Genomic DNA, 20,573 nt, shown 5'->3' on the forward strand with positions numbered 1-20,573 from the left:
ATCATTACAACCAAGATTACATATAGTAGTTTAAAATTAGCTACACCTAACCTAAACCAGCAACAACAGTGAAATGCTGCTTACACAGCATAAAACCATTAAGATCAAACAAAACAAGATGAGATAGGATTGGATAATTGCAAAGTATGTGGTAATATATTGTACAGCAGGAAATTACACAGGAATTTTACACAGTATACGTAAAAAAGGTTATGTATGTATATGTATAAAGGCTGATGTAAGTATGTGACATATAAAATAATTTAATAATAGATTACACAGTGTAGGAATAGGTCAGTCAGAAACATTTAGTAATATAATGCATAGCAGGGGCCATTTTCTTCTGCACGGGGTAATTTTACTTTTCATACTTATAAGTAAATTTTACTACTTTTACTTTCAGTGGATTCATTTTACTTGTAATGGTGCATTTTTACAGCATGCTATCCATAAATGAAGGATCTAAATGCTGCCTCAACCCATGGACCTACCAGACACAAGCCAGAGGGGCCCAAAGTGTCAGGGGGGCCCTCAGGCCATTACCTGCAAAATGTCACTCAAATTAACATGTACCGATCAGGAAGAGACATAAAATAAAGTTAAAAAGATGACAAGGAAGTGCAAAACATTTCAAAGTGACACAACATTGTCAGAAAGACACCAAATTAGCTAAAGCGACACAAAAATATATAAAAAGTCACAGAATGACTTCAAAGCAACACAAAATTTACCCTGAGTGACACAAAATGATCTCAGAGAGAAACAAAACTACCTCACAGTGACACCAGGTCACCCAAAAAAGAGACAAAACAACCAAAAAAGACACAAAATGATCACACAGACACAAATTACCTAACTGTTATGCAAAATCACACAAAAAGATCTTAAATTGACATGAAATAATCTCACAAATACACAAAATTACCTCATAGTGAAACAAATTAGCCCCAAAACACACAAAACAACCAGAAAAGACACAAAATAATCTCACAGGGGCACAAAATTACCTCATAGTGACAAAATATTACCTTAAAAAAAAATCTGAAAATGGTCATAACATTGTTTTACAGGACGCATTTTTTTTTATATGAATTACGACAAAATGATAAATTGACAGTATTTTTAACATTGCATGCTATTAATGGGCCACAAATAATCAAAATTCAAAATGAAAAGCGCTTCTCCTTAAATTGCGACGTTAATAATTTTGGATTATCATGCACGCGACTCAGTTGGGAGAGAGCGGGAGGAGGAGGGGTGGGTGGGATACGTCTCGGGGGCGCGCGCTCCACCGTGGTGACGTCACGGGAGCGCCCGAGCAGTGGGGAAGCCACCAGTGGTAAAGCTGGCAAAGACGGAAAGGAGGGAAAGACAGACAGACGGGACAGACAGGAGACACAGGAAGACATAAAGCGAGACAGGAGGACAAGTCCCAAAAGAGAGCGAGCGTCTCACCTCGGCTGACCGTCTGTTACGTTAGGAAACGTCACTTTGAGGTTTGACAGCAGCGGAATAACTGAGGAGGAGATGTGACTGGCCTTTTTTCCCCCTTCTTCTTACACAGAGCTCATTTCACAACCGAGGGGCAGCAACGTAAACACAGCCGCAGTGAGTATTGGAAGTTAGCTGAGTGTGTACATGCATGTTTTATTTCATAGGCCTGCGCGTGTGTGTGTGTTGTAGACATGTTGTCGGTCACATGTGTGCCGTCTGTGTTTGTGTGACTCGTCGCAGGAATAAAAGAACCAGCGACAACATTAAAATTTGATGCCTGCTTTGAGGTGCAGCAGTTTTCAGGTCAGCTGTGAGACCTACAGCGGGGCTCTGTTAGATTTCCGCCGGGAGGGGAGCGGTGTAGCTACGTGTTTCGGGCCACACTTGTCATTTTGATACATTTTGTACTGTTGCAAACGACAATTCAACAACGCTTCTTCCTGTTTAGCTCAATAAACCTATTGTACAGCCAGAGGCTTCCCCCGGAGTAACAAGGTAATAACACTATGTCTTGTCTCTGTGCGTCCAAATGCGATTATCAATCTGTTCGCTGTGTTGCAGGCTGCAGAAGTGCTGCTGACAGCCTGTTAGTTTCTCAAAGCCAATTGTTTACATTAAGACCTCAAAGAGACACACAGTGATCTCATAAGGACAGATAACTATACCAAAAAGATACAAAATTACCTTGAAGAGACACATGATGACCTCATAGACACGCAAAATTAATTGTGAGAGATACAAAATGACCAAAAAAGAACACAAAGACAGCAGAGTACAAAAAATATTTTAAAACAACAACAAACAAACCTCAAAATTACCTCAGAAAGATGCAAAGCATTATAGAAGAAAAAGACCTCAAATAGACACAAAATTATGTTAGGGACACAAAATGACCAAAGAGATGCAAAATTCCCTCATAGAGACACAACATTAGTCTTCAGAGAACACAAAATGACCAAAAAAGACACAAAATGAGTTTAAAGAAACAGAATTGACTTCAAAATGACACAAAATAACCAAAACCCCCACAAAATTACAGCAAAGAGATACAAAAAAGCCACCCAAAACACACAGAATTACATCAGAAAGATACAAAGACACAAAGGACCTTAAATAGACACAAATTATGTGAGACACAAGAGACACAAAACTACCAAACAATATACAAAATTGTCTCAAATATACAAAATTACCCCAAAGAGATGCAAAATTAGTTACACAGAATAACCAAAAAGAGTCAAAATGAGCTCAAAAAGACACAAAATGATCTCTAAGAGACACAAATTACCTCACATAACCAAAAATGACCATAAAGATATGCAAAGAATAAAAACATTGCTATCATAATCCTCAGATATTCTTTAACAGCGTCAGTTTAGAGACCACGTTGTGGGTTTATCTGCTGTGGTGTCACTAATTTTTTTACTTAGGGATTAAAAGTGTGCCTTTAGTCAGTATTAAGTTTCATGTCTTGCTATAATATTTCCAAGGGGACTTTCTCTTGTGTTGTGATATTTCTAACAGTCTCCCTCATGAGCTTGTTGTGTTCTGGACTATTTTAAGGCACAAATATGTGCATTTCTCTAAAATAGTGTTTTTTCATGCTGCCATAGTTGCACGGGACTGTCAACATCCACGTATGCCAGCTGGCATGTAACGCCGAGACAGATCAAGCAACATGTTAAAAGACAGAGTAACAACATCTTTGCAGATCAAATCAATCCGAGTAAAACTTGGATCTGATATTTGATCGTGCTGATGAAGGCTGGGAGGTGAAATCTGCTGCCTGTGTTTTGCAATGCCCCCGGGGGGGGGGGTGGATAGCAGAGGGGACGCTGTGATTTCCTTCTTGTTCCGCCCACCGCTCTGTTTCTTGCACTGCCCCTCCTCCGGGAACACCGAGTCAGGGAACTGAGCTGCTTCCTTCCACTCAGATTGTTGTAAACACTGGACATTTTTAAATGTCCAGACTTTGCATACCTCAGTCTGCCTTTGGTTAAACCTTGCTCTAATACTATTCATGCTTATAAGTTTAATTTTGTTTTTGAATTTGTTTTATGAATCTTCTAAATTTAGCATGGCCTGGCCCTTAGATATATTTATCTGAATGTAACTGTAGTTACTGTACACATTATATTTTTGGGTTATTTTAGTTACTTAAGTCACTGTACTAATTAACGTTTTACAGCAGTGGTTCCCAACAGATGGGCTGCCAGTTCACTCTGAATGGACCACAAGTGACTCACGACCATGTCAAGTTAGTGAAAAACACACTTTATTTTGAAGTGAAGTGAATTTGCAGCACAGAGCTTCCATTTTGAAGAACGGTTTCCTGTTGTAGAGTGAGAGAGGATTTTTACAGTAGCTATTTCATTGATTGCATTGTGCTTTGTATTTTGTGGCCTTAAATAAATAAATAAATAAATAATAGGAATAGGCCAAAGGGACTGCTTTTTATTTATCAAAAGAGGGAGGTGGCCTCCCTGTGTGACTTCACCAAAAGTTTATAAAGAAAAAAAAATCTTAAAAAGAAGAAAGAAGAAATTGGCCTGATTTCTTTCAACACATGAAAAGAGGCCAAATAGCAATTTAATGACTCAAGAATTAGTAAAAAAAAAAAAAAAAGTTAAAAGTAAAAAATAAAAAACAACAACAAGGAAATAATAATAATAACAATAATAAAATAATAACAACAAGGGATTAAAAATAATAATTTTGTAAAATAATATAGTTTTTAATGACATTTCCCCCTAGCCTATTTAAAAAAATAATTTCCAAATCTATGAATTTCCTGTAAATTTTGGAACACTTCTTGCCAAGTTGCTCATTGTCGCTTTCCTCATGTTTTCATAGAAAGCAAATCAATGTCCTCAGGGTTTGAAGGTTTTAATGCTTGTGATATGTCTGAATGCAGCACAAGAAAAGTCATGTCAATCCATGTTCCAAAGGGTTAACTAAAGTGTTTTTTCATACCTAGCTTTAATTTTCATTTTAGTTTAAGTTAACTATAATATTCACATATTTGCAACATCCATGCTTCTGAAAACTGGAGTTTAATTCAGCTTAACATGACAAAGACAGTAGCTCTGTCAAATCACTTTCCAGAACTCACTTTTATCATAAGACTAGCATCACTAATGCCTTGTTTATTATTTACTTATTCAAGTTGCTTTGTAACTTTTCCAGAGTTAGGATTTATTTTTGTCACCTCAGAGTGATAGACAGATAGGCAGACAGACAGGCAAACTTTTCAGGCGGTGTTCAAGTCACCTTCCACACTCGCTTCATCCTTATTTAACCTGGCAAGTTGACAATGTGAGCACATTCCTCTTCACAGGACGAGCCTGGGGGGAGTCTCACTCTCACTTTCTCTTCTATTAACTACTACACACTCCCTGAATTACTTTTGTGCCTCCCTGCCTTTGTGTTAATTGCCGAGTCTCAACGGTACATTTTCCATATTTGCTATGTAGGCAGCAGCAGCAGCCAAGATTAGATAAGTGTGCGCTGTTTGCATGACATCGATGTACTTTTTGTGCAACCCAGTGTCCATGTACATGGATGTGTGTGTGAGTCATGGTGTGTATGTGTGAATGTCTGATTGTATGCGTGTTTTGTTTGCCCAGCCTGCATCTCAGATTAATTTCCTGTGGTACACAATAGACTGGAGCTGATGCTATCTGTCTCTTATCAGTGTTGTGCTTTCCAGTGTCTGAACCATATTATATGTCCTATCGCTGATAGGACCGGTGGCACAGAGTGAAGGTACAAGTAACGCAGTCACTCTGGTGAGACAAAATCTGAATCTCGCCCAGACATCTACCTAATATTTTCTCCCATGTGTAATTGGGCTGCTCTGTTAATTGAAAAGAACCCTCCCTTGCAGTTTTGGCTATTCCAATGTCCTGTGTGCACGATTAGTTGACTTTTCTCTCAGTTCTCTCTTTCTGACAAAAAAAATTAATTATTGAAACTTAGGCCTTTTAATTCCTCTGTAAATTTCCACTTAAATCCTGTAGAAATGACTTTAGACGTGTTGCAATTTAGTCAAAACTGCATAAATCAGCACAAAACTGTCATTATGATTTGTCATCAATATCGTGCTCTGACAGGGAGACAGTATCTTGTGTCTGAATGCAGAACTGAGCCAAACCTCTAATAATATGTTACTCAAAACCAAACAGCCGCATTGCATGAGCCACACATTACACATTAGTGCTAAATGGTTTCTAGTAATATACGTCATTAAGCAATGACAAACTGCCTTGGGAATGACCTGAGGCCTGTACTCATCAAACTGCTAAACATGAAATTTTGGACTTTTGGATGTAAAAGATGAAAGTGGAAACCTTTCACTTAAACTTGTACCTGCAAATTTAACGCGACAGTTCACCCCCCAAATCAAAAATACACATTTTTCCTCTTACCTGTAGTGCTATTTTTTCACTTTAGATTGTTTTGGTGTGAGTTGCAGAGTGTTGGAGTTGTCAACCATCAGCCGCATTTACACCGCCTGCTCAAAGCGGGAATATCACGCTGTTATGCCATCTCACTGTTCTGTATATAATGTGCGATCGCAGAAAGGGAGGGCAGAGAGGACTCTCCTCTGAGCCGGTAGAGGACGTATTTACAGTGCCAAAACGAGGTCTGTGAAAAATGTATGGCCGGAAAGACATGACTGTGTTTGAGGAGGTGTGGATTATGTCAGTGACCACATCACAGTAGATTTTAAAAGCAACTTTTAGCAATTCACGGCTAATAGATAGATATCGTAAATATCTGATACTGATACCAACTACATTCGATACCCATTATGTGAATAAGGTGGTGAATGTTCTGGTGGCATGATGGCATGCAGGACTGCCAATATTGTCAAACACACCAAACTCCACTTTATTACACCAGAAACTGTGTGGGTTGTAGTTCCTGCTGTGGGAGTGTGAGCTGTGCCAAGGACAGTTGTGAGTCTGCCCAACTGCACACACGGCAGCAACAGAAAGTATGCAGATTCAGTGCAAAAAGGATAGATTGCAGGTATCGTTTGACTGCAGAAGTTTCAGTACTACTTGGTACTGGGTAAGTCTGGTCGATACCTTTAAGGCGTTGAGTACTGATACTAAGCCGTACTCTCATCCATGAGTAGATGCATGCCTATTTATGTGCAATGGCATGGTTTGTGGGTGTAGTTAAGCTGAAAGAAAATATCCAATTCTACACAAAACTGCTCACAACAAGGCCTGGGGATTATCTTTAGTAAGTATGTCAGAATTTCTGAGAAGAGACATTCCTGTTGAGTTTTTCAGATGCATGTTTTTTGTCTCTTTGAGCAACACAAGCCAAGTGCCATTCACATCTCTACAGCTGAAATATCTCCAAGACTTGGCACCTCACACGAAAAAAATTTTAGAGGTAAGAAGAAAAATATGTAGTTTTGATTTTGTGGTGAATTGTCCCTTTTAAGAATATCTGTTTATAGCTTATAGCTGTTTATCACATTTCTTGCAACTTCCTAGCTCCAGGTGTCTCTTAAGTTAGTTAAACGAAGATCCATGATGACTAACGTAAGAGAGCTCTGAGACATGTTTTGGAGTTATTGTCAGATAATGCAAATAATAAATATAATCACTTTCCATGCATCTTCATTGCATGTGTCATTGTGGTGCTAAAGTCTACACTACTCAGAATTTCAGTCCTGCTCCAGTTTATTTTTGCATCTGTGTCACACAGTTTCTTATTTATTCATCCCTATTTGTATATTTATGTATTATAAATATATTAGAATGTATTAATTCAACAGGGAAACTGCCACCAGAGATGTTCACACAAATAAAATTACATTAAATTAAATTAAAAAAACAACAACAACAAAACAAAAACAATACATTGTGGTTTTTGCAGAAAAAACATATATAAAAAACATATAGCATAAATGCAATTCCTAGATGTTATTTAAAGTAAACAGTCTTAGTCACAATCTTAGTGGTCGTAGTGGCACTATTTGGACAAACAGTTGGAATTTCAGAGAGGAAACGTTATTATCGTCACGATAAAGCAGCTGTGGAGGTTAAAAAAGCTGACTCTGGTGCACAGCGGGTCATCCCCTTAAATCTTCAGACAGATTAGGTGCAGACTGCAGAGCGAGTGCGGTGCTCCCCTTCAGCTGGGCTGTCGAGTTGACTTTCAGTGAGATGTGTTACCCCAGACAGCACCAGCGAGTCCTTTCCAGCCTCATCATATCACAGCGAGCCTGACAGGAACAGAGAGTAATGGAGAATAATAATATTCAAGATGAGTATAATGTGTTTTCATGAGCCACGGTCCCCAGGCGAGACACGAACTTTTGTAAAAAATCGGCTCCCACGCTGAAACACCAGCAGGCTAAGTATAGGTTGAGTGGTGTGTGTGTTGCATTGTGCAGTGTGACAGATGGATGTGTGGTTGTCACATAAATAGAACATGCTGAACACCTTCAGGAATGCTGATGGAGAAAGAAAAAGGCAGTGAGAGGAAATGAAAGCATCAGGGAGACAAGCGAGTCTGAGAGGGAAAGGAGGGATTAGAGGTAGTAATAGCAAATGGATGTGTTAACTGTTTGCTTAAAGTTAACCATATGAACGTCAAAGAGGATAATATGTCTAAGTTTGAGCTGCTTCTTTATTTTCAGCCATGTTTGGAGCACGACTATAGATCTGAAGTCTGTTCTCTGCTGTGCTGGTACATACTGATCATCCACACAAGTACAACTACGGTACGTGGCATTCAACCACGCAGACGTTCTTGGTATCCCAGTGTGATATTCTAGGATTTTGTGAGGCCTAAGACAACATTGTGTGTGTGAGGCAGGAGTGTGTGGAGGAAAGATGAGACATGCAGCATGGCTGTTAGGATCCAGGGCGTTGTGTGCGCTGGTGCTTCCTGTTGAGTGTTTTGTGGACATAAAATGAATGAGGTTATTTTGGTTCTTAAGGTCACTCCGGGGCCTGTGTCAGGATCTGTTCCAGTAGGTATTGTGGTTGAAGCTGGGCATTTTGTGATTGGATATTTACAGAAGGGGTCGACCAATATTGGTTTTTCCAGGCCGATACCTATACTGACTTATTAGTAGTTAATGAGACCGATAACAGCATTTACAATAAAAATGAAAATCTTTCTGTCAATATTTAGAATTTAACAAACTTCAACACAAAACTTTGTTTATGTGCCTTTAAATTGCATTTGTTGCTTTAGATTATGTTTTGCAATTAATGGATGAATCATTTGGTTTCCGCAATATTAAAAAAGAGAAAAGCCTGTTTCAATAACCTGGAGCGTAAATGATTTCCAACCAACATTTACAAATCCTAAATTATAAAGTTGACACAAGACCAAGGAAAGAAACAAATCCTTACATTTTAGAGCCTGGAAATACCACTTTTTTTTTTTGCATTTTTGTTTGAAAAATTACTTGTTGCAGATAAATGTTCTGCCGATCGAATACTTGACTAATTGACTAACTATTTGAGCTCTACTTTCAACTCATGCAAACTCCATCTGCTGAGGAAAAATGCATCATGGGGTTGAAATCTCAGGAAAAAAAATATTAAGTGGCCCTTGGGTGAAGATTTTTTTAGTCAAACTACTGTTTCCAAGATCAAGACTGAACTTTGATGAACTCTCGTTGTAGCACTGTTCAACAGATGTTTCTTAGGGCAGCACCACATTGCTTTCTCACATTTGTGTGAAAGGGCAAGAGGGATGGTGATCCTGTTGACAGATGGGTCTTGGACGGTCATATGCTCGCATTTTCTCGATCTCATGATGCCAGCTGCGTCATAGGTGTGTTTGTTTGTGTGCTTTTTTCCAGTGGCCTTGATATTTTTGTGAAATTACATGCTGGAGGTTTTATTATTTTCATCTGACTGTTTGCCAGCTGTGTCTAAAACCACCCCAAATTTATTCTGCGGGACACACTGGTGGTTTATTCATGTGACCCTTAAACTTGAACTGTAGAAAACACAACATGTTGTGTGTTGTGGTTTCCATGACGTCCTGAAACCAATAAAAATAAAAAAGAAGTGTGTGACAGATTAATGCCCATGCATGCTGGGACTGGCTCGCTCCCTACGACCCCAAACAAGATAAGCAGTTCAGAAGTGGAAGGATTTGTGTATTTATTGTCCTGTACCTCCTTCACACTGAAATATGACCTGAGGAAAATTCTGTTATTGCTAAATTTTGATATTTTGATTGTTCCCGCACTACAATTGAATAATGGCACCCTCTGGCCACGCAGGAGAGCTTGTGGATCTCCACTAGGAAAATATAAGCAAGAATAGATGCCTTTGGGCAAGACTTAACACTACAACCACTTAGTGCCCAACATCTACAGGCAGAGGCCAAAGAGCCATTTGTGTGTTAAATAAACGCCAAAATAAAGACTTACACACACTGTGCATGTTCTGCGTTATAGCGAGAATTGGGACATGAGCATATACATTATGTACAGGTCAGTAGGTCCAAAGGGGAGGAGGAGGAAAGCCCCGAACACACATCTCTGTCTCTGCAGTCTCATACTGACCTCAAACGAAGCATTGTGTGTGTGTTATTGGTACCGTGATCACTCACGGCCACTGAGCCGATGTGCATGTGTGTTCATCTGTGAATGTGTCATCTATTCCTTTTTGTTTGCACGTGGATTGATTTATCATTATGTCTGTATGTGTTGTGTTTGTGTCGGTCTGCACATGTGCACAGTTTTTGCTTTTGTGTGCATATTTGTGTGTGTGTGTGTGTGTGTGTGTGTGTGTGTGTGTGTGTGTGTGTGTGCTAAAGGCAGGGTCCTGGCCTGCTTCTCTCCAGGTGTGTGTTTTTGGCCTGAGGGGAGACACAGCAGATGGTCCCTCTTTGCGTTTGTGTGTGTGTGTGTGTGTGTGTGTGTGTGTGTGTGTGTGTGTGTGTGTGTGTGTGTGTAGCTGTAACTGACTGGTTGTCAGTAACATCTCCCTGGCCAAAGATCTGAGCCTCACAGAACATCAGTTGGAAAAACACACTACTACAAGGCTGTTAAAGGCCCGGGTTGGGACGTAAAGCAGGGGTGCAGAAACGATAAAACGGGGTCAAACAAAGGGCTGCACGGTTAACCCTTTGAAACCTGGAGCGAGATCACTTTCTTGTGCTGCTGCCTTTCACAAGTATTTAAACCTTTTGAACCCTGAGCAAATTGGTGTGATGTCTTTCAAGAACATGGCAAAATGCCACAAAAGGCAGTGAACAACTTGGTAAGAAATGTTCCACAAATTGCAAGCATTAAGTAGATTTAGAATTTTTTTTTTTTAAAGCTAGAAGAAGTTGTTTTTCCCTTTCTTTTTTTTTTTTTACATTTGTTTGTTTGGTTTCTTTTTTGTTTTAACTAAATTTCAGGTTATTTTCTTGTACTTTTTTATTTTTTTTATCATTTTTATTTTTTCATCTCTTCTTTTGCTGCTCAATGCCCTCTTCCTATGTTTTTCAGGTTTCAAAGTTTTAATCATACTTGAAATTAAATGTTCTTGATAGCAGTTTGCAAGAGGCTGTGCATTGTGGGAAAATATTTCAGACAAACTACTCAACAAGAAATGTGTAGAAACTAGGCTTGTCACCAAAATAGATACCAACTAAGAAAACAGAATAAAATCCACAGGCACACAAAATAGAATGATTATTTACTTCTTCTTTCTGTTTTTATTTTCTCTGTATTAACAAAAGTCACGAAACACTTTTTTTCCCCCCCTTGTACTTTTTACTAATTTCTTGATCATTTTTGGGTCTTTTCTTCTTTCATTGCTCATTGCCTCCTTACCATGACTTTAAAACAAATCAAACCAATTTGCTCACGTTTTAAAGGGTTAATAGCCTCAGGTTAAGGACCAGTTGATTTTCATCTGTGCTACTGTACTGTACTACTGAATGTACAATTAACTGGGTCATATTGTTTTAAACATGTGGTAACAACCTTAGCAGAATCTCCACAATACTGCAAATTACTCATTTTAAATCTTTTCTTAATAATTAATCAAGGCTAATTCCTTTGTCCCTAAATTCACCTGCATTGGTACAAAAATAAAAACTTTCATTGTATTTTAGCAATTTTAGTCTTTTTGTTAACATTGAACTAAAGCTCTAGGGTAAATGCTCAAGTTCCTCTTTTGCTAACATTACAAGGAAACACTTTTAAAATCAAAGCCACAGTAAGTTTTTGACTTCAGGGCAAATATTTCTGCATTCTGCATTATCATGTGTTTATAGAGAAGAAACAAACCACAGGAGTTTTGATTCATGGGTGTTTGACTATTTATGAAGCGGTTCAGTTCACTTTAGGTCATTCTTGTAAGGGGAGAGTGTGGATCAGATGGTGTGTCTACTGGGTCATGTGTCCACTGACCTGAGGGTGACATCACTGTCTCCAAGGATACTCACATGACGGAGAGATGACTGTTGACCAGCTGGCCATCAGTTTAAAATTACTATCATTTTTAAAGTTAAAACCTAATAATTTTTAGTGCCCAAATTTCTAAAGTCTACACTGACAAAAAAGAGTCTGAAACTAATGCTGCACTGCTCATGCAAGGAAATTTGTGCATAGCACATGGTGGGCAGTTCAGGGGTGATGGGAGATGAGAGCATTCTCAACACCTCTGAGGCATTTATCAGAAACATGTGTGAGCCTGTGCTCGTAAATTATGTTGCTGTATTTATTTTATTTATTTATCTTAATTTTTTTTTTGCAAAAGACAGTTTAATGCTATGGAAGAAACCTTTAAATTGAGTTCAGTGAGAATGGATTTTTTTACAACTGTGCTATTTACAAGGTTTCTTTGACTTGAATTTAATCAATTCTAATATTTTAGTTATTTATTTCATCACACACACACACACAGACTACTAGACTGTAAAAGCATGACAAAACACTATTTCATGGTGTTTTTGCTTCATTTCAAACACAGCATTTTACATTTTTGGCATCTACTATCCATCTACAGCCATAAAATGTTTATCCAGTGTGACTCATGTGATTAACAGGAATAGGACGATAGGCATTTATTCATCTTTTTTTGTTACATGTTTTCTTCCCACATTATTATTGCAAAAAAATGGATTAATAACAATATTTAATTGACTGAATAAAAAAAATGCGCGGATTATTCTATTCTAGTACACATTATTTATCCAGGAGGTGACTGAATGTTATTTTCTGTCTCTCGGTTTATTTCAGCTGCAGGACAGTAACTTTGTTGTGATGACCAGAAGTGTTGGGACACAGTGTGATCTCATAAAGAAGGTGTAGTGGATGGCAGAGAGACAAAGCAGCCTGTGTGATCATATCAACTCACACATCAGCTGATGCTTGTGCCTGTGGCAGAGTTTGTGTATAAAGCCAAAGCTTTTTCACTGTAGTCTGTAGACAAAGCGCATCAGACTTACATACACTTACTGATTACTGGATGATTGGAGAGGTCAGACTTTGACAATCTGTTGACTTTAAATTAGTGCCACAAGCAGATCAAAATTTGATCTTATCTAGTGAAACATCTTTACATCTGCAAATGGGGTTGGCACACATTTCGGTACTAGTGTTCATGGTTGATAGTTTTACTTTGGTGATGACCCTTACTTTTGTCTCTATCACCACCAGAAGATTGACACTGGTACTGCAGAATAGGAAAACTATTAGATGAAAAACTATTAGAGATGATCGAGCAATTTGGTTAAGACATTTATTTTCTCTCAACTCCTTACTCTCCATCTGGCGCCATCATCATGTCAAGATTTCAGTCTGTGTGGTTTTCTTTGTCTTCTTTCCATTGTTTTGCCCTGGAAAGGTCAATGCCATGTGAAAGAAGACTGGCCAATAACATACATGCAGTAGTTGTGTTGGGCGATATGTTAAAATTTTCCAATCACTCACTGTCAGCCCAAAACTGCTGATTACTGATACATTTGTGCGGGTATGTGCTGGTTCCACACACTGTTACTTTCCACCGTCTCTCTCTGTCGTTTCTCTGTCCACTGACCAGTGACTCTCTCTCGTTCTTGGGAAGAACAAGTGAGAGTCGAATCACCCACACAAACCAACTGGCGATGTCCTAAGCCAGGGGTGTCTATACTTTCTTGTATGGGGTCCAGATTACATAATATGAAAAAACTTTGGGCCACAGATTAAAGAAACACAACTGTTTTATATTCCATTGAAAAAGTTTTGAAAGCCGTGCCTCTCACTGTTGATGCTGTGACACTAATTTCTTCTTCGTGTGTTTTCTAGTCCTGCCTGCAAAGTCCCAACCATGTCTTGCTATTTGCTGAATAAACAGAAAGGGAGCACATGTAGTATACCTTGAAAGATGAGCCACAGGCATTTTAAAATTGGACATGTCTGTACTAAGCCAATTGCCAATAGCTGATGTAATTTTCCAGTTAATTTTCACAAGCCTAGTATTTACTGTACTCAACAGCTTACTGGCATTTTGGCTGATTAGCTGTCGTGTACAATAAATACCGTACACAAAGACATAAAGCCAGTCTATGACTCAAAAGTAGATAAATCAAAACCATGATCTGGTAAAAATTCCAGTGTGTTCTTATGTACCTCGAGTGCAGTATATCTTTGTTCCACTGATCACTAAGTCTTTGTCTCTTTCTGCCTTTCTTTTAGGTGATCCCTTCATCCCAGGACTTGTGGCTTTACTTGCTGCCTTTATCTTAAGGGATGCCCTATTGATTCCTGCTCTCTAACAAAGCCCATTGATTACAGCGAGGGTGTTTGAGAGGCCGTTATCACAGCTATGTCAACACTGCATCAGGATATTTCAAAAAGTCAAGACGGACTTCAGTAGAAGAGTGACAGGAATTTGTGTTTTCAGATTTTTTGGGACATCCATCCTACATTTTTTTGTTTTTACCGAGCTTTTGTATCATTTCGAGCATGTATTTTTGATTTGCTTCATTTATTCATTTGAAAAAGCCACTCTTTCACCCCTACAGTATACACACCATACTTCTTTACCATGTACGGTAGCTCCCGTTCTGTCTCAAAGCTCGATGTCGTTGGATCAAATGGTAATGGCTCAGTGTCCGGGAGCCCTGGTCGCTCCCCACGCCTCCCTCGCTCCCCACGTCTTGGACACCGGCGAAACAGCAGCAGCAGCTCCACCGGCGGACTCACTGGCTCTGGTAAAACTCTGTCCATGGAGAATATTCAGTCTTTGAATGCTGCCTATGCTACGGGAGGTCCTATGTACTTCGCTGACACAATTGATGACCCAATCGGCATTGGCAGCCTGGGCAGTGGGCTGAACCCCTCGGTGCCCAAAAGCACCATGACCCTGGGCAGGGCTGGAGCCAGGGTCCCCTACGGGGTCAGGGCGGCCATCATGGGGAGCAGTCCTAATATAAACACTGGAGGAGGAGTGGGAGGTGGTGCGATGCCCAGTGATGCAATAGCATTCGGAGGGGAGATGCAAAACCAGATTTCACAGGCGGCTACTGTCCCCCACTCCATGAGACAGGTGAGACGTCACAGTGTTTTGTTCTTCTGATACTGCAACCTCAAAGTCAGCAAGGTACTGTATTTAAGCTGTAGTTGGTAACTTTGGTGAAAATAACTTTATTATTTGCTATAATTGTCACTATATCCACATAGTATTCACATGAGACATACGCTACGACAAAAAAATTTGGTTCCTCTGCCTCCTCATGGTGCTTAAAAACAGTAACTCAGTCGAGGAGTGACTCTAACGCAGCTGTCAATCATGTCGGTCACTGTTCATGAACTCTTTATGACTGTCAAACTAAGCTGTGCTGATCAAATATAATTCAGGATTCTGTGACTGTGTTGTCTTTTCCTCACCTCAAATGTTTACAGAAATGTATTTTAGTGTACTGTTTAGCTGTAAAATGAGAAAGCTAGTGACCTGGCAGCTATGTTGAAAGCAGCTGAGCTGAAGCAAAACACTGGCTACTCACCAGAGAAAACTTTTCTCATTTTACAACTAAACAGTGCACTAGAATATATTTCTAATACATTTGAGGTGATAAATAGGCAATGCAGTAACAGAATCTGCATTCATTTTTGATCAGCACAGCCTAGTTTAACAACTTGACCGTACTTCATGATCAGTGATTGTCATAATTAACACATTAGAGACTCTTCGGCTCTGATTAATTGTTTTTCAAAAGCTGCCGAGGATTCTTATCCATTGCTGTTAGAAGCACAACAAGGAGAAGGAGGAACATTATTTTTTTTTTTTTAGACTGTACAGTGTACTACTGTGTAGATAGAGGGACCAGAACAAGAACTAGTCCAGCACATGCTGAGAGCTCAAACAAAGTTTAGAATAAACCAATCTGGAATATGTGGATAAAACTGATTTAGGGTTTAGATATTCTTTGTCTCACCTTCGAGCGAAGAGTGAAGAAACAAAGATAAAATCAATAGTGCTTATCAAATAACATCTGTTGTAACATGAATGATCCTCCTGTTTGATGTATAGGGGGAGCTGGGTGGTTCAAGGTATTTAACCCAAATTCAGCTAACTGTTAAAGGGTTAATATTTCCTTCTGAAGTCACGCTTCAAATAAATAATATAAGAGCTGTGTGGGATTTCATACGGTAAGTTTAAATAGACTTGGGTCTGCTCTCCCACTCCCTTTGCACCATTAGTCATAACCTGAGAGCTCATCTCTCCAAGACGTAGCTCTCCTTCTTCTCCCACTCCTCCAAACACAACTTATATCACATTATTTCCCAAACAAAAATACTTTTTTAATCTCCCCTTAACTCTTATTTTATTTGCTAGTTTTCCTTGATTTTCTGTCACATTCGTGCAATATATGTCACATCTTTTATTTCTCAAACTGATCGATAAAAACTTTGAACCTGCTCTACCTTCCAGAACTGAATGACGCTTTGAGCACAGACATCAGCAAAATACCTAAAATAAGTTTTTCAAAAGCATTTCAGAGTCTGGTTGTTGTTTAAAAATTAATCCAAGATATTTTTAATACTTTGGTACACTGCTGTTCTCATGTCAACATGAATTAAACATTTTTATGCGGAGCATTTTCTCATTAATACTGCAGTAAGGTGTATACTGTATGTGGCAATTGCGTTTACAGATATGCAACTTGGAATATATTCTTCTACTATGATAAATATTTGCATGCATTTGTATAGTCTTGACAAGTTTTAATCACTCCAGCAGTTTCAAAGTGCTTCACATATGTACAGTATTTGAGTCTTTCTTTTCATATTTGATTTTTCATATTTGTGTTTTTTACAGCAGGGTCAGTTTAGTTGTTCTAAAATGGCAAATAGACAAAATGTTTCTAATGTAAGAAAGGAGCAACACTCTGATATCTAACCTTTTACATTTATACTGTGTGTTTCTGTGTTACCAGGTGAGAGATGGTGCAATGTCAGACCTGCAGACACAGTTAAGAGAAGTGCTGAGAGAGAATGAACTACTACGCAGAGAAGTAAGGACACTTGCAGATATACACACACTTGTCTAAAGATACATCAAGTTATTTTCTAATGTATGGTATCTTATTCTACTTGTTTGTTTACTTCTGTGTTTTTTTATGGGAATTCTGGCAAGTTGATTTGTAATCAATGATGACAGATTTTTAAAGGGAAAATTCAGCCCCAAATTAAAAATGCATATTTTTCCTCTTACCGATAGTGCTTTTTGTCAGTCTAGATTGTTTTGGTGTGAGTTGCTGAGTGCTGAAAATATCGGCCATAGAGATGTTTGCCTTTTCTCCCATATAAAGGAACAAGATGGCGCTCAGCTTGTGTGCATTTCTGTTAAGTTCAAATGTGTTTTTACTTTATTCAATTTTATTAATTTATTTTTATTTTTATTTTATTTCTTTATTTTTTTTTTGCTCTCTGAGCACCCGAAGTCAAGTGCCATCTGACTTTTTTATACTGGAGAGAAGGCAGACATCTCTATGGCCGAAATCTCTGTCACTCTGCAAATTTCACCAAAACAATTCAAAATGATAAGTAGCATTAAAGGTACAGTAAGAGGAAATATTATGCATTTTTTATTTGGGGTAGAAATGTCCCTTGAATCCTAACAAAGTTCCAATGTTTGATGTTAATTTATTTTAGCTGGAGGCTAAAGAGTCCAAGTTAAGCTCCTCCATGAACTCCATTAAGACCTTTTGGAGTCCAGAGCTGAAGAAAGAGAGAGCGCTGAGGAAGGATGAAGCCACAAAGATGGCCGTTTGGAAGGAACAGTACAGAGTGGTGCAGGAGGAAACACAGGTAGGAAAGAAACGTCTGCGTGTGTGCAGCTGTCTGAGTGTTTCTGTGGAAAATAAATCTTGCACATTTATCTAAAAACCCAGTAACATATGGACAGAGATGGACGAATATGTCAAAAACAAATATGAGACTAAGGTTGGATTAATTTCATAATCACCAGAGCAAATCCAGGACCTAGAAATGTAGGAAATCCCAGTAAGAAAATTCTATTCAGCCCAGACCCCGTGAGTTTTAGTTTTTGCTTTGGTTTATCCATCTGTGATGAGTTCTTTCTACTCAAAGGGTAACTTTTATGGGCCAGCACAAAGGGGAGCATGTCCTGATAATTTTATGGATTGTTCTGGTGCTTTTGTCTCGCTGCTGCGAGTCGGCCTTGAAGACGGGTAAACGCACGAAGCGGGGCAGCCTGCTTGGGGACTCCCAGCTGTCTGTTGGTTTCAGAAGCCATCTGGATGAGACGGAGACGCAGCTAGTCTGGCAGGAGGCCGTAATATTATACAAGAGATGATTTGCACACATGCACACTCGCTGCCTCACGGTGACTCATTTCACACGCTGTCATCTTGGAAACCGGCGCGGAAAGTGCTCTCTCTTTGCTACATTTCAGTCATTAACAGGTGCTCTTATCTCTGCTTGTGCTTGAAATTTTTGGGAGGCTTTGATGCTGCTCCATGGACTCCTGAGAGACACATTTACCGTTGAAGTAATATGTGGCAAAGGACTTAAGGTTGTGCAATTACATCACGAGATATTAAATCACTCTCTAAGAAAATTTAGAGCCATTTTTGTGTGTGTGTATGTGTATGTGTGTGTGTGTGCATCCATAAATCTCTGAAGTGTGTGTCTTGTGCGTGCTCACTTATTCAAAGTGATGCCGCATGTGAGAGAACAAAGGAACAGATGATAAGCTGATCAATCTATCATGTATCTGGCCTCCTGCCACACACCAGAAATATCCTCAGTTCACACTTACACACACTCCTCTTTGGGCGTGTGTGTGCTGTTATGGTGAGTGGATACGCATGTTGAGACGTGTATTTTCTGATCTCTCATGTTGGGAAATATGTGTTCGCTCGCTCTAGATCTTTTCCACTTTCATTCCCTTTCTTTTCCTCCAGACAAATCACACCCTTTTAACCCAAGGCATCCTTTTCATTTCCTGCTCTCATTATCACGTCACTTTCTTTCTCTTTAAGCTCTTTCTTTTTCTGTTTGTCTCTGGCTTTTCTCCGTCCCCTCGCTCCTTTTTTTCTTATTCATTTCTCTTCTCTTCTATTTCTGTCATTGCACGGTGAGTCAGCTCTCGCTTCCCTCACTCCCTCCCTACCTTCCCTCCTCTCTGTCTTTTCCATCATCTTTGTGTTAGAAATTGAATTAAGTTACCTCCCAGTAATCTTGGGATGTGTGTGCACTGACATACACATGAACGCCAGGTCACGCCCCTGTTGAGGAATGCACATCTCATCTCCACCCTCCATCCTTCCTCCCTCCCTCCATGCTTCCACACTTACTCACCTCCTCCTTCACGCTCAGCCCACTAGCTTCACCTCTTTTCCGCCCGCCTCGGTCTTTATCTCTTCCTCTCCTTCTGTCCGCACTCCCTTTGCCTTTACTCTAATATTCTTAGAATTTGCCACCATAAATTTAACGTTAGAACAACAGACACTCCTAATCTCATGTTTGCACCTGTTAGATGGATCCATAGACTATAAAATAAGTGATGTAGCTTGCGTGATGTCACCTATTGGTTTGTGGACATAAAAGCCAGATTTTGGGATTTTGGCCATTGCCATCTTGGAGACATCATTTTTGGAGACAGAAGTGACCATATTTGGGCAACAGTGTTTAACTAACCCTATAGCTACCTGCTGGCTTGATCAGTAAAGTGCATTAAGCATTATGGTTTCTTTTGGGTCGACAGATAATCGGCCTGGCCGATTATTGGAGCTGATATTTGGCATTTTGCTGATTATCTGTGTCAGCATTTTATGTTAGTGATAGCAGATTAAATTAATTACTTAAAAAGTGCAAAGAAAACCTCAGGGAGCTATTTTTATTTATTATTTTTTAATTCAAATTTTCACTTGACATTATAAAAAAAGAAAGTTGCAGGGAACTGTATATGATGATGAAAGTTTCCATTTTGATTAAATATTTGCTAAAGGCATGTAAACAAAGTTTTGTGTTGGAGTTATATCCAAAATTCTAGATATTGACAGAAAGATTTGAATTTTTATCGTAAATGCATATTGGTTCCAAATATCGGTTATCAGTCTCATCTCTATCGGCCCTGAATAAACAATATCGTTCAACCCCTATTATGGTTGTTTGCGGCCACTGCAGCAAGAACACATCCTCAGTACATGGTGTGCCTGCTCTACCAGGTGAGCTACTGGGCACCCTGCAGTATTTTTCTCTTAATTAAAATGACAATTTTTCCTGTAGTATCAAAAATGATATTGAATATCTTTATTTTCCAAGATAATGAAGTTAGAAATTCCAGTATTATTACAGCACTAGTACTTGAAAAACGAATTATCAGACTCCTTCAAGATTCTTTTAGTAGCAAACATTAAAGAGGACTTTTTTAGTTGATTAAAGTGTTACAGTTAACTTATATGAACCAAGAACACACTGAAATAGCAAAACTTACAGCTACACCTTCACTCTGTGAAGCTGGGTTTTACCATGGTTATGTTACCTTGTCAGCGACTTATCAATAGACAACACTCACCTGTAACTCAAAGGAGTCATGTCCATAATTATGCATTTTAATTTAAAGCCTTAATAACAT

General features: G+C 39.0%; 1 protein-coding gene across 8 annotated transcripts in view; it reads left to right on the forward strand.

Moving 5' to 3' along the window:
- Positions 1–1,308: 1,308 nt before the first annotated feature.
- LOC121961587 (ELKS/Rab6-interacting/CAST family member 1-like) overlaps positions 1,309–20,573 on the forward strand; it is a 156,600-nt gene continuing 137,335 nt past the window's right edge. For all 8 annotated transcript variants that reach the window (XR_015775584.1, XR_015775585.1, XR_015775586.1 and 5 more), the window contains exons 1-4: positions 1,309–1,608; positions 14,162–15,014; positions 16,906–16,983; positions 17,624–17,779. Coding sequence is in view for 5 of the 8 variants with exons in the window: in XM_088072970.1 (XP_087929096.1) it covers positions 14,514–15,014; positions 16,906–16,983; positions 17,624–17,779 (735 nt within the window). In the remaining 3 variants the exon portion in view is untranslated. The remainder of the gene's footprint in view (positions 1,609–14,161; positions 15,015–16,905; positions 16,984–17,623; positions 17,780–20,573) is intronic.

The sequence above is a fragment of the Plectropomus leopardus genome, chromosome 22 (genome assembly GCF_026936395.1).
Source record: "Plectropomus leopardus strain MGB_pleo_1.0 chromosome 22, ASM2693639v1, whole genome shotgun sequence".
In the NCBI taxonomy this organism is placed as follows: domain Eukaryota; kingdom Metazoa; phylum Chordata; class Actinopteri; order Perciformes; family Serranidae; genus Plectropomus; species Plectropomus leopardus.